We start from the raw sequence: 17,881 nt of genomic DNA, 5'->3' as shown, positions 1-17,881 counted from the left end.
TTATATTTCACACAACGGCAATCTAATTTTCAATTTTTGTGGAGTTAGTGAAAAAAGGTCACAACAACAAACCATTAACAACAACAACAACAACAAAATTAGACCAACGGAATATGAAAATTATATGACTTGTTATGTCTTAAAGTGTTGATAGAATAAGATTTGGGTGGATTAAATGCCAGTTTTTGAGAGCCGTTAACACGTAGCGAGAATCACATATCACCACCCTTCAACTGCCTGCACAGATCATCCTCGCCATCTCCTTCCTCCTCCTCCTCCTCCGCCCTATAAGAAGGCCATGAACGAGGTCTCATCCTTCATCCACTTCCTCCTCATCCTTCTCCCCGTAAGAAGACCAATCCTTGGTGAAGGAGGTGATCTCACCTTTCGCTTACCTCCAACATGGGATTCCGTTGCTTTAACTGGCGTCTCGTCATCTTCTTCGTCCTCTCCATGGGCTTCCAGGGCGAGCTGGCTGGAGCTCACGGAAGACGGCAGCTGGTGCAAAGCCTCGAGGCGGCGGATGATGGGGTGTGCACCGCCGTGGTGAGCCCTCGGGGTTACGAGTGCCGAGAATATGAGGTAGCGGAGTGCAGATAAACGTGGGTGGATTGATGATTTATGCGGGCATGGCATGAGTGGTTGAAGCTTGTTGCGTCTCTTGCAGGTGAAGACGCAAGACGGGTACATACTGACCATGCACAGGATCCCACAAGGAAGAGGAGGCGGCAGCGCGGGCAAGAGGCAGCCGGTGCTGCTCCAACATGGAGTCCTCTCGGTACGTTCCCTTAAGCAATCTGAATGTGTTGCCATGCATGCATGCATGCAGGGTACGTTGTCTTCTTCGTCATTCTGATGATGATGATGATTGACGATCGATGAATGATGGCAGGACGGGTTGACATGGCTACTGAATCCACCTCAACAATCGCTGCCTTTCGTACTTGCAGACAACGGATTCGATGTATGGATTACACACGGCAGGGGCACCAGGTGGAGCCGTCGCCATGAGTCTCTCAAAACATCAGACACGGTTGGTCATCTTCTCTACGTTGCTGATTATGATGTATTGAGCATCATCCTTTTGTTGTCTGGTAGGCTTATTGGGCGTGGTCATGGGATGAGTTGGCCAGCTATGATTTGCCTGCTACTGTGGGTTTCGTATTCCAGAAAACTGGGCAGAAGCTGCACTATGTCGGTCACTCCATGGTAGGAGACTTTTCTTTTAATTACTTTAATGCCAATACATATCATTCTTCCTTCCACATTGAATTACTTCGTATGTATGTTCTGCTACTTACTGCCACCACTACAACTACAACAACTGACAGACGTTGGATGATGCTACAGGGAACTCTGACTGCTCTATCAGCGTTCTCTGAAGGGAAGCTGGTGGATAAGATCAAGTCAGCTGCCCTTTTGACTCCGGTGGCCTATCTGACTTCCATGACAACTACGATCGGAAGAGCTGCAGCCAGCGCATTCGCAGGAGAAGTAAGAACGAGTTCACGACACTCGATTGATTTTTCTCATCAAGGGAGCTACATCATTCATTATCTTCCTCTTTAATTTTCCGACGTCCAGAGCTGTGTCATAGCTTTCTTGCTTTTTTTCATGCAGATGTTGGGAGCGCTTGGAGTGGCAGAATTTGATCCTAAAGGGTACATAAACTAACATATCCCTCTTGTTGTCAAAAGTAAATGTGCTCTTCTAATTCAAGTGTGTTCCCTAATATGGATAAGCAGGGCAGTCGGAACCAAGTTTTTGGAGTTGGTCTGCGCTATGCCGGGGGTGAACTGCTACGACCTTATGGCATCATTAACAGGTACGTACAAATTATTCCGGTGATAATATTCCGCCGGCAACATAAGTTTGATTTGACTTTAATCATATATGTATTTATTATTGTAGTCTTCAATTAATTTACATATATGTGTATTGGCTTTTCCTTCCTTGTTCTGCAACACACACCCACACACTCACTTTGGATGTAGGGCCAAACTGCTGCCTCAATGACTCCACTGTTGACAAGTACTTGAAGTATGAACTCCAGCCTACATCCGTGAGGACACTCGTCCATTTTTCACAGAGTCAGTCAGTCTGATACAAATCTAAAATATCATATACTTTAGCTACTTAGATTTCTTCCTCACAAGAGAGTGTCTGTATACCTACCTGTCTTTGAGTACTCCCAGCATTCAGACGTGGAGTGATAACAAAATACGACCACGGGAGCAGTACGGCCAACATGGCTGCGTATGGGCAGAGCAGCCCACCCGAGTACCATTTGTCCAACATTCCACACCACCTGCCGCTGCTGCTCTGCTACGGCGGCGGGGACATGCTGTCGGACGTGAAGGACGTGCAGCTGCTGTTGAATGATCTCAGCAACCATGACGCCGCCGACAAGCTCGTGGCTCAGCTGGTGAAGGAGTACGCACATCTGGACTTCGTGATGGGGGTGAATGCCAAGCAGGTCGTCTACGACGGCCTCATCGCATTCTTCGACAAACACAGTTGATGGGCTTCTTCCCGGTGCAGTGCTTAATATTATAACTATACGCGATTGCTGCCGACTTGACATTCTTTGTGTACTCACTCCGCGGGAGATTCATGTACGAAGGGAGGTGAAAGAGAAATAAATCATATATCTCCGTATAATAAATCATATGTTTAACCAATCGAATCGGCATCCATGCTATATCCCTTTTCGACCGTTTCAGCTTCTACTAAGTGGCATCACATCCGATGAGTCGTCGTCAATCGAAACAGTATCTATCATAACACAAGTAGATTGGTGATAAATCTGGGTTGATATATAGTGCTGTTGTTGCTACATGTCTTCTTTGGTGCGTGTGGAGGGTGAGGAATGAGTTTGTTTTCCAATAAAAATGCATGTTGGTGTATAGTATTTATTTTATAAAGCTATTGCCTCTACCTTCGCAAATAACATGGAAGAAGAATAATCATAATCGATATAAGGCAACTGCTACTGTGGAAGATGATCAAACCAAACTAGCACTCGTTTCACACTTGGAATCGAGTCTATCACTTATGGCTAGACCAAATGTTAGATATTTGAATCCAACCCTCAATCCAAAAGTTTGAGAAGAATTATTCACTCTCAAGATCTAAGTGAAACAAGATATCATCAATGCAATCATTAACATTGAAATCCAAAAGAATTTAATCTCGATAAGTTAATCATAAAAACTTGGACTCAAGATCATTCCTTATCTAAAGCCATATCCACTGGATTGGATCTACAAAGACGTAGAAACGAGCATAAATCAATAGTGCACATTCGAAATTATGATCGTCAATAAATATATCGACAAGGTGTCATACAAGATGGTGCCCTCTGACATATGTCAAGTTATCTTTAGAAGTCTATATTGGTAGGATCGAGAAGTCATCTACTGCCGTTTGGCGTGGACATCCTTGTTAGGCAAAGGCAAAAGTGCTATCGATGGAGATCTGAGCATCCTTGTTAGGTCACTCATTGGAAGCGTCTATTGGATAGTGCTCCTGTGATACATCGATCCTCATTATAATGCCAAAACGATAGAAAAAAAAAAAAGTATCGATAAACAACTTCTAATGATTGACTAGCATCGAATGGTTGGTTGGTAGCTGCTGTGTGTATACAAGAAGCTCAAGTGATGATGTCCATTATCTCTCATAATTTGCTGCATTGAGATCTTGCAAACCCTATGGCCTATGCTGCATTGAACAGCTGCGAAGTCCTTGAAAGGCCTGCTTGCACATCTCAAATCATAGTGCTGCCAGACCATGAATCTATATGGCCAGGTAAGAAGACAGCTTTTATTTAAATAAAATATATATATATATATATATATTTAATTTAATCCAAAAATTTTATTAATTTCACTAAAAAAATTAATAAAATAAAATTGATTTCACACGACTCTGCTGGGGATCGAACCCAGAATCTCTGGTTCCGTAGACCAGCGCCTTATCCATTGGGCCACAGAGTCGACAATGCAAGAGAAATTTAAACACAGAAGAATAACTTAGTGATTTTAATACGATAATGAAAATTTTAATTTTCTTTCGAAGATGTTAATAAAAAATACGAAACCAAGCAAATGTTTAGCTGTTTTTTTTATATATTATTTATTTATCGACCTTTAGTCTTCTACGATTCTCAACGAATGCTTCCTTTCTCATAGTAAAATAATTCTTATCGATAATGTTTTTATGTATGATTTAAAGGTTTAAAACCTCATTAAAAATCTCATAGAATAATATAACTTAACTTCGTAAAAAGTATTCTTATGACACTATAATAATATATGATTAAAATAAATGAATTGCCATTTCTGTTCTTTGTTGTAAAAAGAGCAAAGTAGTTATTTTATTAAAATTCACTTTCAAAATTTTTTTATTCTTTACAAGAATACATGTATTTATAGGGAACTGACCGTAAGGAAATCTGAGGGCGACATCACATATACAGCAGAAGAACAGAAAAAGAAAAACTTCAAATTCCCAAATATGTGTTCGTCGTCGTGCGAAGATTGATACGTAAAAATCGAAAACTGCATATACGAAAGATTATGTTACATAGAGAGATCATATATCCCTGAATCCCTATAGACCTTTAGGAGTGAGTGAAGGAGGTCAAGCGACCTCCTTTGTAGTGGTGATCCTCAAAGTAAGGCTACGACGATGCCCATTAAAACTCCAGACTTGCTCTAACGAGGAGAAGGGGAGGAGAATAGGAGAGGTAACAAAAAAGTCTTTAGCTCAAGAACCACTAGTTCCCTCCTATTTATAGAGGTCCTCTGTCAACTTAACCCTAATAGATCTTGCCCTATTAGGTATTGGATCTTCATCCGACTACCCAAGCCTATTAGATTATTAGATCTCTATTCAATAATCTCTCATAGGCTCTTATTGGATCTCATCTATAGAATCAATAATTCATGGGCTTATTGGATATCCAATAAGATATGAGCTCCGGCGGATATCTCATATCCGAACCTCTACTCATTGCAACGCCTACAATATGTGTGTGACCTTCTAAGCCCAATATCAAGTTGGTCATGAATCATATATATCAAAACTCCTTCTGGCTCAGTGAATTATTATCTCCATAATAATTCACTCAATTCATCGACTGTGGATGTACTATGCCACTACGTCGCAGTCCCCAGACGATATAGGGGAATCCAATCCATTGGACCAATCTATCCTTGGTTACCGTATACATATAGTCTCTCATCCATCTAATATCCCTAAGATTGTATATCGGGTATAGTGCTATCAGACCCATACGGTTTCTACTTGAGTCTTGCTCTAATCGGATTCCCTTTGAGAACTCTTTCTCTTTCGATTTGAATTATCCTAGCTAGGGATTTGTCTAAGCAAAAACACATGAGATATTCTTCTCATAATACCGAGAGTGGATGATCCTCTATTAATACTCAATTGTCCTCGTAAGGTTGGCTACCACTCCCGATGACCGATTGTGCTAGATTTGGAACCTCCAGAACTATAAGTCTGTTATAAAAGAATAAAATACTCATACAGAACATTCTTGGTGCCTAAAGTCTAAGGACCCGAAACACCACTAGGACTGCGGAATCGGTGTCTGACAATAAGATATCATCAACCATCTAGCATTCCGTAAGTAGCTCAATCAATAAACTCATTCTCAAATGAGCACCTGTAATGCACCCTTAGTGTCCCCACACAAGTAGCTATGAGATCAGCTGCATCCATCATATAGATGGGTATACAGCATACCAGCCTATCTGATTATCTCAATGTCCGTCTCGAGCAACCTATGACCGAGATTATTTAGGATCTATGTTTAAAGGTGAATCAATCTCATTATCGTGATCTTATCACGATCCGATTCTCATTACATAGATCCATAGACATCACAATATATTCATGCTACAAATAATATAAAATGATAAAATATCAAATAATAATATTAAGCAAAAAGACTGCGTGTCATCACTCACGTAATTGGCTTCTAGGGCACCTATGACTAACACTCTCCCACTTGACCTAAAGTCGATCACCTATGTGTCTGATCCCCATCAAATCCTTGTGACGCTTAAAGACAATACGTGATAACGGTTTTGTCAATGGTTTTGCAATGTTATCTTCGGATGTAACTCTTTTCACTACTACATCTCCTCGGCTCACGTTCTCTATGATCATGTGGAACCTCCTTAGAATGTGCTTAGACTTCTGATGAGACTTGATTCCTTTGTTTAAGTAATCGCCTCATTGTTGTCACAATATACTGGAATAGGCTCCTCGTTGCTTGGCACGACTCTCAGATCTGTTATAAATGTCTTCATCCAAATTATATCCTTTGTTGTCTCTACCATATCAATGTATTCCGTCTTTGTAGTCGAGTCAGCAATAGTATTTTGCTTGGAACTCTTCCAGCATATTACTCCTCCATTCATTGTGTACATATACCCCAAATTCGACTTGCTATCATTGATATCAGACTATAAACTCGAGTCCGTGTAGCCTTCAATCTTGAGGCTATTACATTCATATACCAATAAAAGCTCCTTAGTTCTTCTCAGGTATTTAAGGATATACTTTATTGCTTTCCAGTACTCCAAGCCTGGATCCGCTTGATACCTGTTCATGACACTTAGAGATGCGCTATATCAGGCCTAGTACATAACAAAACATACATGATAGATCATATCATTGAGGCATAGGATATCCTATCCTATCGCTGAGGCATACATAATAGACCCTATCGTAACACTCGCTATACATGTTCACTAGGTAGGAATATCATCAACCTATCACCAATAAAAAGTTTTGAATAAAAAGAAACAAATGGTTCAATGCTAAAATTAGAGTGTCAACGTGATCCATTACCAATAGTATCTTTTATTTTCATTCGGAAGACACGATCTCTTGTGACATTTTCCGTGATCTCAATGTTCTTCTATTATGTTTGCATGAATTTGCCCAATAATATGTTATGCGGGCCTTTTTAAACGGCATGTCATTTTGATTAGAGGTGAAGAGTTTAAATTTAGTTCGACTTCTTGTATTGCACACAACAACAATCTATTTTTCAACTTTTGTACAGTTACATGCAGTTGTGAAAGGCCATAACAATGTCAGTAACAAGTAGCGAAGATCACGCATCACCACCCTTCAACTGCCTGCACAGATCACCCTCTCCATCTCCTTCCTCCTCCTCCTCCGCCCTATAAGAAGGCCATTAACGAGGTATCATCCTTCACTGACTTCCTCCTCACCCTCCTCACTATAACAAGGCCAATCCTTGGTGAAGTAGGTGATCTCATCCTTGGCTTACCTCCAACATGGGATTCCGTTGCTGGCTTCTCGTCATCACCTTCGTCTTCTCCATGGGCTTCCATTGCGAGCTGGCCGGAGCTCACGGACGACGGCAGCTGCTGCAGAGCCTCGAGCCTCCGGATGACGGCGTGTGCACCGCCGTGGTGAGCCCTCAGGGTTACGAGTGCCAAGAATATGAGGTAGCCGAGTGCAGATAAATGTGGATGGATGGATGGATGATTGATGCGGGCATGGCATGAGTGGCTGAAGCTTGCTGCGTTGCGTCCCTTGCAGGTGAAGACGCAAGATGGGTACATACTGACCATGCACAGGATACCACAAGGACGAGGAGGCGGCAGCGCGGGGAAGAGGCAGCCTGTGCTGCTCCAACATGGAGTCCTCATGGTACGTTTCCTCGAGCAATCTGCATGTGTTGCCATGCATGCATGTACGTACAGTACGTTGTCGTCTTCGTCATTCTTCTTCTGATGATCGACGCATGATGGATGAATGATGGCAGGACGGGTTGACATGGCTTCTGAATCCACCTCAACAATCACTGGCTTTCGTACTTGCAGACAGCGGATTCGATGTCTGGATCACACACGGCAGGGGCACCAGGTGGAGCCGTCGCCATGAGTCTCTCGATACATCAAACCCGGTTGGTCATCTTCTCTACAATGCTGATTATGAAGTCTTGAGCAGGTTCATCACCCTGTTGTTGTCTCGCAGGCTTATTGGGCGTGGTCATGGGATGAGTTGGCCAGCTTTGATTTGCCTGCCACTGTGGGTTTTGTATTCCAGCAAACTGGGCAGAAGCTGCACTATGTTGGTCACTCCATGGTAGGAGACTTTACGTACTTTAATGCGAAACATGTCATTCTTCCTTCCACTTTGAATTACTTTGCATGTATGTTCTGCTACTTACTGCCACCACTACAACTACAACAACTGACTGACGTTGGATGATGCTACAGGGAACTCTGACAGCTCTATCAGCATTCTCCGAGGGGAAGCTGGTGGATAAGATCAAGTCAGCTGCCCTTTTGACTCCGGTGGCCTATCTGACTTACATGACAACTCCAATCGGAAGAGCTGCAGGCAGCGCATTCTCAGGAGAAGTAAGAACGAGTTCACAACACTCTTTGAATGTTTCTGTCATCAAGGGAGGGAGGGAGGGAGCTACATCACATTATCTTCTTCTAATTTACCTACGTCCAGAGGTGTGTCATAGCTTTCTTGCTTTTTCTTGCAGATGTTGGGAGCACTTGGAGTGGGAGAATTTGATCCTAAAGGGTACGTAAACTAACACATCCCTCTCGTTGTTGTCAAAAGAAAATGTGCTGACAAAAGCATCAGAGGCCTTATCAACATGACCGACCGACCATACATTGAGTGATGTTATCGTTAAAGCTCTTCCTTCTAATTCAACTGTCTTCCCTAATGGATAAGCAGGGCAGTCGGAACCAATTATTTGGAGTTCGTCTGCGCTATGCCGGGGGTGAACTGCTACGACCTTATGGCATCATTCACAGGTACGCACAAATTATTCCGCTGATAATATTCCGCCCGCAACATATGTTTGATTTGACTTTAATCATATATGTATTTATTATTGTAGTCTTCAATTAATTTACATTTGTGTAATGGCTTTTCCTTCCTTATTCTGCACTCACACACACACACACACTCACTTTGGATGTAGGGCCAAACTGCTGCCTCAATTACTCCACTGTTGACATGTACTTGAAGTATGAACTCCAGCCGACATCCGTGAGGACACTCGTCCATTTTTTACAGAGTCAGTCAGTCTGATACAAATCCAAAATATCATTCATATACTTGAGCTACATAGATTTCTTTCTCACAATAGAGTATGTAAAACTTTCGTTGACCACTCACAGCGATCAGAAGTGGAGTGATAACAAAATACGACTACGGGAGCAGTATGGCCAACATGGTTGCGTATGGGCAGAGCAGCCCACCCGAGTACCACATGCCCAACATTCCACACCACCTGCCGCTGCTGCTCAGCTACGGCGGCGGTGACATGCTGTCGGACGTCAAGGACGTGCAGCTGCTGTTGAAAGATCTCCGCAACCATGACGCCGACAAGCTCGTGGCTCAGCTGGTGAAGGAGTACGCACATCTGGACTTCGTGATGGGGGTGAATGCCAAGCAGGTCGTCTACGACGGCCTCGTCGCATTCTTCGGCAAACACAGTTGATGGGCTTCTTCCCGGTGCAGTGCTTAATATTATAACTATACGCGATTGCTGCTGACTTGACATTCTTTGTGTACTCACTCTGTGGGAGATTCATGTACAAAGGGAGATGAAAGATAAATAAATCATATATCTCTGTATAATAAATCATATGTTTAACCAGTCGAATCGGCATCCATGCTATATCTATTTTCCACCGTTACAGCTTCTACTAAGTGGCATCACATCCGATGAGTCATCGTCAATCGAAACAGTATCTATCATAACACAAGTAGATTGGTGATAAATCTGGGTTGATCTCTGTGCTGTTGGTGCTACATGTCTTCTTTGGTGCGTGTGGAGGGTGAGGAATGAGTTAGTTTTCCAATAAAAATGCATGTCGGTGTATAGTATTTTTTTATAAAGCTATTGCTTCTACCTTGGCAAATGACATCGCCAAATTGCTTGACAGTCGTAGGTAAGGTTTAATTCAAAGATATGTATGTTTCTTAGTATAAGAAACCAAATAAGGAAAATCATAGAAAAGTTTTTTAACCCTAAAAACTTAAGGCTCACCTCTCTCTCAAAAATAACGGGTGTGCCCCCATCTAAAGTGAATATTGAATGAGGAAAGAACATCACCGTAAAGGAGAGACAGAGTCGTCTCGATCCGTATAATTACAAACAAGACATTGTTGAATGAAACATCACATCAAGGACTCCACCCTTTCGCATCGAGTTTCTCATTAACTTACCCTCCTACGATGGCTCAATCAATTCTAATGTATTAGACTAATGGATAGATCAATTTGATACTTATTTTAATCTATATGACTACAGTAGCGAGGATAGGGTGATGCTTGAGCGACTCATGTTGACCAAATATAATCGAATGGTTGAAATCCTATCTTCGAACCAATAACGATAAAGACATACAATGGACATGATTTAAAAGGCTCGTACGAGAAGAATTTTACCCTATGGGGTATCTCAAAGAAAGTTGAAGAAAGTGGCACCACATACACCAAGAAAGGGACCGATCCATACAAGAATACACTACTAAGTTCTGACAACAAGTGGTGGCACTCGAAATTTCCCTCGATGACTACTCGACGATGATGAAATACACCATTGGCCTCCATGCCCAGATAAACAATGAGCTAAGCTTCTTCAAAACATACTATAACACAACAATGAGCTTGATGTTAATGACGATCGAGAAAAAGAATTAAACACGTATCGTGAAAAATATGGAGAAGGCAAAAGGGAATCACCCGAAAGCCAAGAAGAATCCCAAGAGTGATAAAGCCACATCTTCTTCTAAAAGAAACAATTTATTTGTGATCACTATAAGATTATAGGTCAAATATGGGAGAAGCACTAGAAGGATCATTCCAAACTCTTCCTGAAGAAGTGAAAGAAGAATAATCAAAATCGATGTAAGGCGATCGCTATCGTAAGAGATGATCAAACCGAACTAGCACCTATTTCACACTCGAACCAAAGGTTATAGACTTGAATCCAACTCTATAACCAAAAGTTTGAGAAGAATTATTCTCTCTTAAGATCTAAGTGAAATAGGAGATTATCGATGCGATCATTGACATCGAAATCTAAAAGAATTTCATCTCGATAACTTAGTACAAAGACTTAGACTCGAGACTACTTCTCATCTAAAGGCATATCTGCTGAGGTGGATCCAGAAAGATGTCGAGATGAGCATAAATAGCTAGTACACATTCAAAATTATGATCACCAACAAGTATATCGTTAAGGTGACATACGAGGTGGTGCCCTTTTGGTATATGTCAAGTTATCTTCAAGGGTCTATACTAGCCCCAACAATACATATTTCCAAAGGATGAAAATAAGTTTATCATCAAGAAGGATAGAAGTCGACGGCCAATCGACCTAATGATGTCATCCAAGCAAAGAGGATGGTAAACACGTGTCAAAAGTTTATGCTATTTATCATTACAATAGCAAAACAAACATTAGCCTCAGTATCGGACCATAAAACCATATAAGATATAGGCTTACAACAGCTCATCAATAAATACTTGAAGCTCTTTGAAGAATTCAGCATACTTCCCCCACAACATGTAGTGGAGCACGAAATCAGCATGAACTATCGATGGTTAATTATTTAAAAGTTGCATTTCACACATCAAGATCTCTTCACAAATCATTCTTTGCAATGGGAAGTGTACGAACAAACTATCAACTACTAAAGTAACAAACCATCATTAACGTACTGTAATGTATCACTTATTTGGGGTGCTGCAAGTTTCTTTTCCCATTTGAGTATTGTTTGGGAATATATCAATTTCCAAAATGAGATGAGTTGACTCTCTCTATTTTGGTTCTCCTCAAGCATTCTTAGAGATCTCATATTAACATAGATTTTAAAGCATTTGTTCGAGTTGGTGGTGGATGCGTCGGGGCTGTTTAGATGCAATCTAAACTGTAACAAGCATGACATATGAAGTGGATGCCATATCCACATTCATTCAGCCCAGTGATCAAGTATAAAGAGAGAGTACGAAATAAGCTTGCTGACATGTTATCGTGACCTCCAATCACTTTTCATGCATATGCAAGTCATATCTAGTTTTCATGAGAATGATGTAGACATGTACATGGAAGACCTAGAGTTCAAAGACATCATAGAGAAAGTCAATAACTAATATAGAATTTATGCTCCGAGGAGGACTGCTCTACACAGGTACTTAGATTTGTGTATGAATTAGATACGAGAAGCATACTCATTAAAATGCTAGTCATAGGTGCCCTGCAAGTCAATCACGTGAGTGATGACACATATGACTTGACACGTAGTCTTTTTGCTTATTATTATTATTTGATATTTTATCACTTTATATTGTTTATTACATATATACATTAATATATATTGATTTCTATGGATCTGTGTAATGGGAATCGGATCGTGATGAGATCACGATAATGAGACCGATTCACCTTTAAACACATATCCTAAATAATCCCGGTCATAAGTCACTCGAGAGGGACATCGAGATAACCATATATACTAGGGTGTTGACTAGTGTGTTGTATACCCGTCCATATGATAGATGCAACTAGTCTCATAGTTGCTCATGTGGGGACACTAGGGGTACAGTACATGTGCTCATTGGAGAATAAATTCACTAATTTATCTGCTTACAGAATGCTGGATGGTTGATGATGTCTTATTATCAAACAACGATTTTGTAGTCCCAATAGAGTATTTGGTTCTTAGACTTGAGACACTAAGGATATCATGTATGAGTATTCCACTCTTAGATATCAAACTTATAGGTCTAGAGGTTCCAGATCTAGTACAACCAGTCATCGGGGGTTGTAGACAACCTTACGAGGGCTATTGATTGTCGATAGAGGATCATCCACTCTCGGTGTTATAAAAGGAATATCCCATGTGTTTTTGCTTAGACAAATCTCTCGTTATGGTCATTCGAATTGAGAGAGAGTTTTCTGGGAGAATTTGATTAGAGCGAGACTCGAGTAGAAACTGTTTGGGCTTGACAGTACCATGCCTGGTATACAGTCTTTGAGATATTAGACGGATGAGAGACTATAGGTATGGGGTAACCGAGGATAGACAAGTCCAATGGATTGGATTCTCTTGTATCGTCTGAGGACTTCGGCATAGTGGCCAAGTACGTTCGCAGTCGATGAATCGAGTGAATTATTATTGATATAATAATTTACCAAGCAAAAAAGAGTTCTAACTGGTATGATTCATGACTAGCTTGATATTAGGCCTAGAGGATAACATGCATATGGTAAGCATTGCGATGAGTAGAGGTTCAGATATGAGATATCCGTCGGAGCCCCTATCTTATTGGATATCCAATAAGCCCATGAATTATTGGATCCTATGATTGAGATCCAATAAGATTAAATGAGAGATTATTCGATAGAGATCTACTAATCTAAGAGGCTTGGGTAGTTGGATGGAGATCCAATACCCAATAGGGCAAGATCCAATAAGGTTAAGTTAACAGGGGGGCTCTGTAAATAGGAGGGAACCAAAGGTTCATATGCTAGAGCTTCTCTTGGCTGTCACTTTCTATTATCCTCTCCCTTTCTCCTCCTCAAATAGTAGGCCTAGAGATTCGAGGAGGATCGTCACAGTTCTACTATGTGGATCACCGCTAGAGAGGAGAACGCTTGACCTCTTTCACCCACTCCTATAGATCTATAGGGATTCAAGGATATACGATCTCCTTAGGTGACACAATCTTTCATGTATGTACTTATTAGTTTTATGAATTTTGTGTACCAATCTTCGCATGATGACAAACACAATTTATAGAAAATTTGAGGATTTTTGTTTTCTATTCTTCCACTGTGCATGTGATATCACCTCTAGATTTTCCAACACAAAAGTTGTAGGAAACTTCAGCATGAGCAAAACCTTGGAGAACCTGTAATGATATGTTTATTAGCCCTAGATGTAGCAGGACTTGGCTCAATTCATGTGAGGATGCATCCTTTGTAGCACTTCAAAACCAACTAAATAAAAATCGGGGTTGTATACTCCATTGTCCGTTCTATCATGATCATGGGAGAGAATATCTATAAACTTCTTAAGAGGTCTACCTATGATGAAATGGGGACACGACTATCTATTTGTGGCGGTCGATAGGTTTTCAAAGATGGTGGGGCTCATACCTTACAAGAAGACAATAATCAGAGGAGTAGCTCGATTATTCTTCTAACAGATGTGGACACACTTTGATCTTTCAAGTTCAATCGTGTTAGACCATGACGGGCATTTCTTGAGCTGCTTTTGGAGTTCACTTTGGACCACTATAGATGCTAAATCGAAGAGGAGCACGGCCTTCCATCCATAAGTTGATTGCCAGACCGAGGTAGTAAACAACACTATGGTTCATCTCCTTCGAGGATACAACTTTGACACATAAAGAAATGAGACGAAAGCTTACCATACTATCAGTTTGCTTTCAATCGGGTAGTGCATGGTTATACTAGCAAATCACCGTTAAGAGATATGCTAGGTGGAATATGTAATGCAGAGCATGTCATAAACTGTAGAGGTGAAGAGTTTAAATTTATCTCAATAATTTATATTTCACACAACGGCAATCTAATTTTCAATTTTTGTGGAGTTAGTGAAAAAAGGTCACAACAACAAACCATTAACAACAACAACAACAACAAAATTAGACCAACGGAATATGAAAATTATATGACTTGTTATGTCTTAAAGTGTTGATAGAATAAGATTTGGGTGGATTAAATGCCAGTTTTTGAGAGCCGTTAACACGTAGCGAGAATCACATATCACCACCCTTCAACTGCCTGCACAGATCATCCTCGCCATCTCCTTCCTCCTCCTCCTCCTCCGCCCTATAAGAAGGCCATGAACGAGGTCTCATCCTTCATCCACTTCCTCCTCATCCTTCTCCCCGTAAGAAGACCAATCCTTGGTGAAGGAGGTGATCTCACCTTTCGCTTACCTCCAACATGGGATTCCGTTGCTTTAACTGGCGTCTCGTCATCTTCTTCGTCCTCTCCATGGGCTTCCAGGGCGAGCTGGCTGGAGCTCACGGAAGACGGCAGCTGGTGCAAAGCCTCGAGGCGGCGGATGATGGGGTGTGCACCGCCGTGGTGAGCCCTCGGGGTTACGAGTGCCGAGAATATGAGGTAGCGGAGTGCAGATAAACGTGGGTGGATTGATGATTTATGCGGGCATGGCATGAGTGGTTGAAGCTTGTTGCGTCTCTTGCAGGTGAAGACGCAAGACGGGTACATACTGACCATGCACAGGATCCCACAAGGAAGAGGAGGCGGCAGCGCGGGCAAGAGGCAGCCGGTGCTGCTCCAACATGGAGTCCTCTCGGTACGTTCCCTTAAGCAATCTGAATGTGTTGCCATGCATGCATGCATGCAGGGTACGTTGTCTTCTTCGTCATTCTGATGATGATGATGATTGACGATCGATGAATGATGGCAGGACGGGTTGACATGGCTACTGAATCCACCTCAACAATCGCTGCCTTTCGTACTTGCAGACAACGGATTCGATGTATGGATTACACACGGCAGGGGCACCAGGTGGAGCCGTCGCCATGAGTCTCTCAAAACATCAGACACGGTTGGTCATCTTCTCTACGTTGCTGATTATGATGTATTGAGCATCATCCTTTTGTTGTCTGGTAGGCTTATTGGGCGTGGTCATGGGATGAGTTGGCCAGCTATGATTTGCCTGCTACTGTGGGTTTCGTATTCCAGAAAACTGGGCAGAAGCTGCACTATGTCGGTCACTCCATGGTAGGAGACTTTTCTTTTAATTACTTTAATGCCAATACATATCATTCTTCCTTCCACATTGAATTACTTCGTATGTATGTTCTGCTACTTACTGCCACCACTACAACTACAACAACTGACAGACGTTGGATGATGCTACAGGGAACTCTGACTGCTCTATCAGCGTTCTCTGAAGGGAAGCTGGTGGATAAGATCAAGTCAGCTGCCCTTTTGACTCCGGTGGCCTATCTGACTTCCATGACAACTACGATCGGAAGAGCTGCAGCCAGCGCATTCGCAGGAGAAGTAAGAACGAGTTCACGACACTCGATTGATTTTTCTCATCAAGGGAGCTACATCATTCATTATCTTCCTCTTTAATTTTCCGACGTCCAGAGCTGTGTCATAGCTTTCTTGCTTTTTTTCATGCAGATGTTGGGAGCGCTTGGAGTGGCAGAATTTGATCCTAAAGGGTACATAAACTAACATATCCCTCTTGTTGTCAAAAGAAAATGTGCTCTTCTAATTCAAGTGTGTTCCCTAATATGGATAAGCAGGGCAGTCGGAACCAAGTTTTTGGAGTTGGTCTGCGCTATGCCGGGGGTGAACTGCTACGACCTTATGGCATCATTAACAGGTACGTACAAATTATTCCGGTGATAATATTCCGCCGGCAACATAAGTTTGATTTGACTTTAATCATATATGTATTTATTATTGTAGTCTTCAATTAATTTACATATATGTGTATTGGCTTTTCCTTCCTTGTTCTGCAACACACACCCACACACTCACTTTGGATGTAGGGCCAAACTGCTGCCTCAATGACTCCACTGTTGACAAGTACTTGAAGTATGAACTCCAGCCTACATCCGTGAGGACACTCGTCCATTTTTCACAGAGTCAGTCAGTCTGATACAAATCTAAAATATCATATACTTTAGCTACTTAGATTTCTTCCTCACAAGAGAGTGTCTGTATACCTACCTGTCTTTGAGTACTCCCAGCATTCAGACGTGGAGTGATAACAAAATACGACCACGGGAGCAGTACGGCCAACATGGCTGCGTATGGGCAGAGCAGCCCACCCGAGTACCATTTGTCCAACATTCCACACCACCTGCCGCTGCTGCTCTGCTACGGCGGCGGGGACATGCTGTCGGACGTGAAGGACGTGCAGCTGCTGTTGAATGATCTCAGCAACCATGACGCCGCCGACAAGCTCGTGGCTCAGCTGGTGAAGGAGTACGCACATCTGGACTTCGTGATGGGGGTGAATGCCAAGCAGGTCGTCTACGACGGCCTCATCGCATTCTTCGACAAACACAGTTGATGGGCTTCTTCCCGGTGCAGTGCTTAATATTATAACTATACGCGATTGCTGCCGACTTGACATTCTTTGTGTACTCACTCCGCGGGAGATTCATGTACGAAGGGAGGTGAAAGAGAAATAAATCATATATCTCCGTATAATAAATCATATGTTTAACCAATCGAATCGGCATCCATGCTATATCCCTTTTCGACCGTTTCAGCTTCTACTAAGTGGCATCACATCCGATGAGTCGTCGTCAATCGAAACAGTATCTATCATAACACAAGTAGATTGGTGATAAATCTGGGTTGATATATAGTGCTGTTGTTGCTACATGTCTTCTTTGGTGCGTGTGGAGGGTGAGGAATGAGTTTGTTTTCCAATAAAAATGCATGTTGGTGTATAGTATTTATTTTATAAAGCTATTGCCTCTACCTTCGCAAATAACATGGAAGAAGAATAATCATAATCGATATAAGGCAACTGCTACTGTGGAAGATGATCAAACCAAACTAGCACTCGTTTCACACTTGGAATCGAGTCTATCACTTATGGCTAGACCAAATGTTAGATATTTGAATCCAACCCTCAATCCAAAAGTTTGAGAAGAATTATTCACTCTCAAGATCTAAGTGAAACAAGATATCATCAATGCAATCATTAACATTGAAATCCAAAAGAATTTAATCTCGATAAGTTAATCATAAAAACTTGGACTCAAGATCATTCCTTATCTAAAGCCATATCCACTG

At 41.7% G+C, this 17,881-nt stretch overlaps 3 protein-coding genes and 1 non-coding gene across 4 annotated transcripts; 3 read left to right on the top strand and 1 right to left on the bottom strand.

The window, feature by feature from the left end:
• Window positions 1-402: 402 nt before the first annotated feature.
• LOC135679767 (triacylglycerol lipase 2-like) lies at window positions 403-2,521 on the top strand. Its single transcript, XM_065193748.1, has 9 exons — window positions 403-582; window positions 668-778; window positions 893-1,033; window positions 1,099-1,209; window positions 1,351-1,494; window positions 1,621-1,661; window positions 1,746-1,825; window positions 1,995-2,090; window positions 2,196-2,521. Exons 1-9 carry the CDS (start codon window positions 403-405, stop codon window positions 2,519-2,521), a joined length of 1,230 nt encoding a protein of 409 aa, XP_065049820.1.
• A 1,404-nt stretch (window positions 2,522-3,925) lies between these two features.
• On the bottom strand, window positions 3,926-3,998 carry TRNAR-ACG (transfer RNA arginine (anticodon ACG)). Its single transcript has one exon. It is a non-coding gene; the product is annotated as a tRNA-Arg (tRNA).
• Window positions 3,999-7,340: 3,342 nt separating this feature from the next.
• Window positions 7,341-9,541, top strand: LOC135679766 (triacylglycerol lipase 2-like). The gene is made up of 9 exons (XM_065193747.1): window positions 7,341-7,514; window positions 7,609-7,719; window positions 7,835-7,975; window positions 8,047-8,157; window positions 8,292-8,435; window positions 8,570-8,610; window positions 8,770-8,849; window positions 9,020-9,115; window positions 9,219-9,541. The coding sequence occupies exons 1-9, from the start codon at window positions 7,341-7,343 to the stop codon at window positions 9,539-9,541; spliced, it is 1,221 nt and encodes a 406-aa protein (XP_065049819.1).
• Window positions 9,542-15,028: 5,487 nt separating this feature from the next.
• Window positions 15,029-17,147, top strand: LOC135679764 (triacylglycerol lipase 2-like). Its single transcript, XM_065193746.1, has 9 exons — window positions 15,029-15,208; window positions 15,294-15,404; window positions 15,519-15,659; window positions 15,725-15,835; window positions 15,977-16,120; window positions 16,247-16,287; window positions 16,372-16,451; window positions 16,621-16,716; window positions 16,822-17,147. Exons 1-9 carry the CDS (start codon window positions 15,029-15,031, stop codon window positions 17,145-17,147), a joined length of 1,230 nt encoding a protein of 409 aa, XP_065049818.1.
• Window positions 17,148-17,881: the final 734 nt, after the last annotated feature.

This window comes from Musa acuminata, chromosome BXJ1-7 (assembly GCF_036884655.1).
Source record: "Musa acuminata AAA Group cultivar baxijiao chromosome BXJ1-7, Cavendish_Baxijiao_AAA, whole genome shotgun sequence".
Classification (NCBI taxonomy): Eukaryota; Viridiplantae; Streptophyta; class Magnoliopsida; order Zingiberales; family Musaceae; genus Musa; species Musa acuminata.
This window is presented reverse-complemented; position numbering and strand designations above follow the sequence as displayed.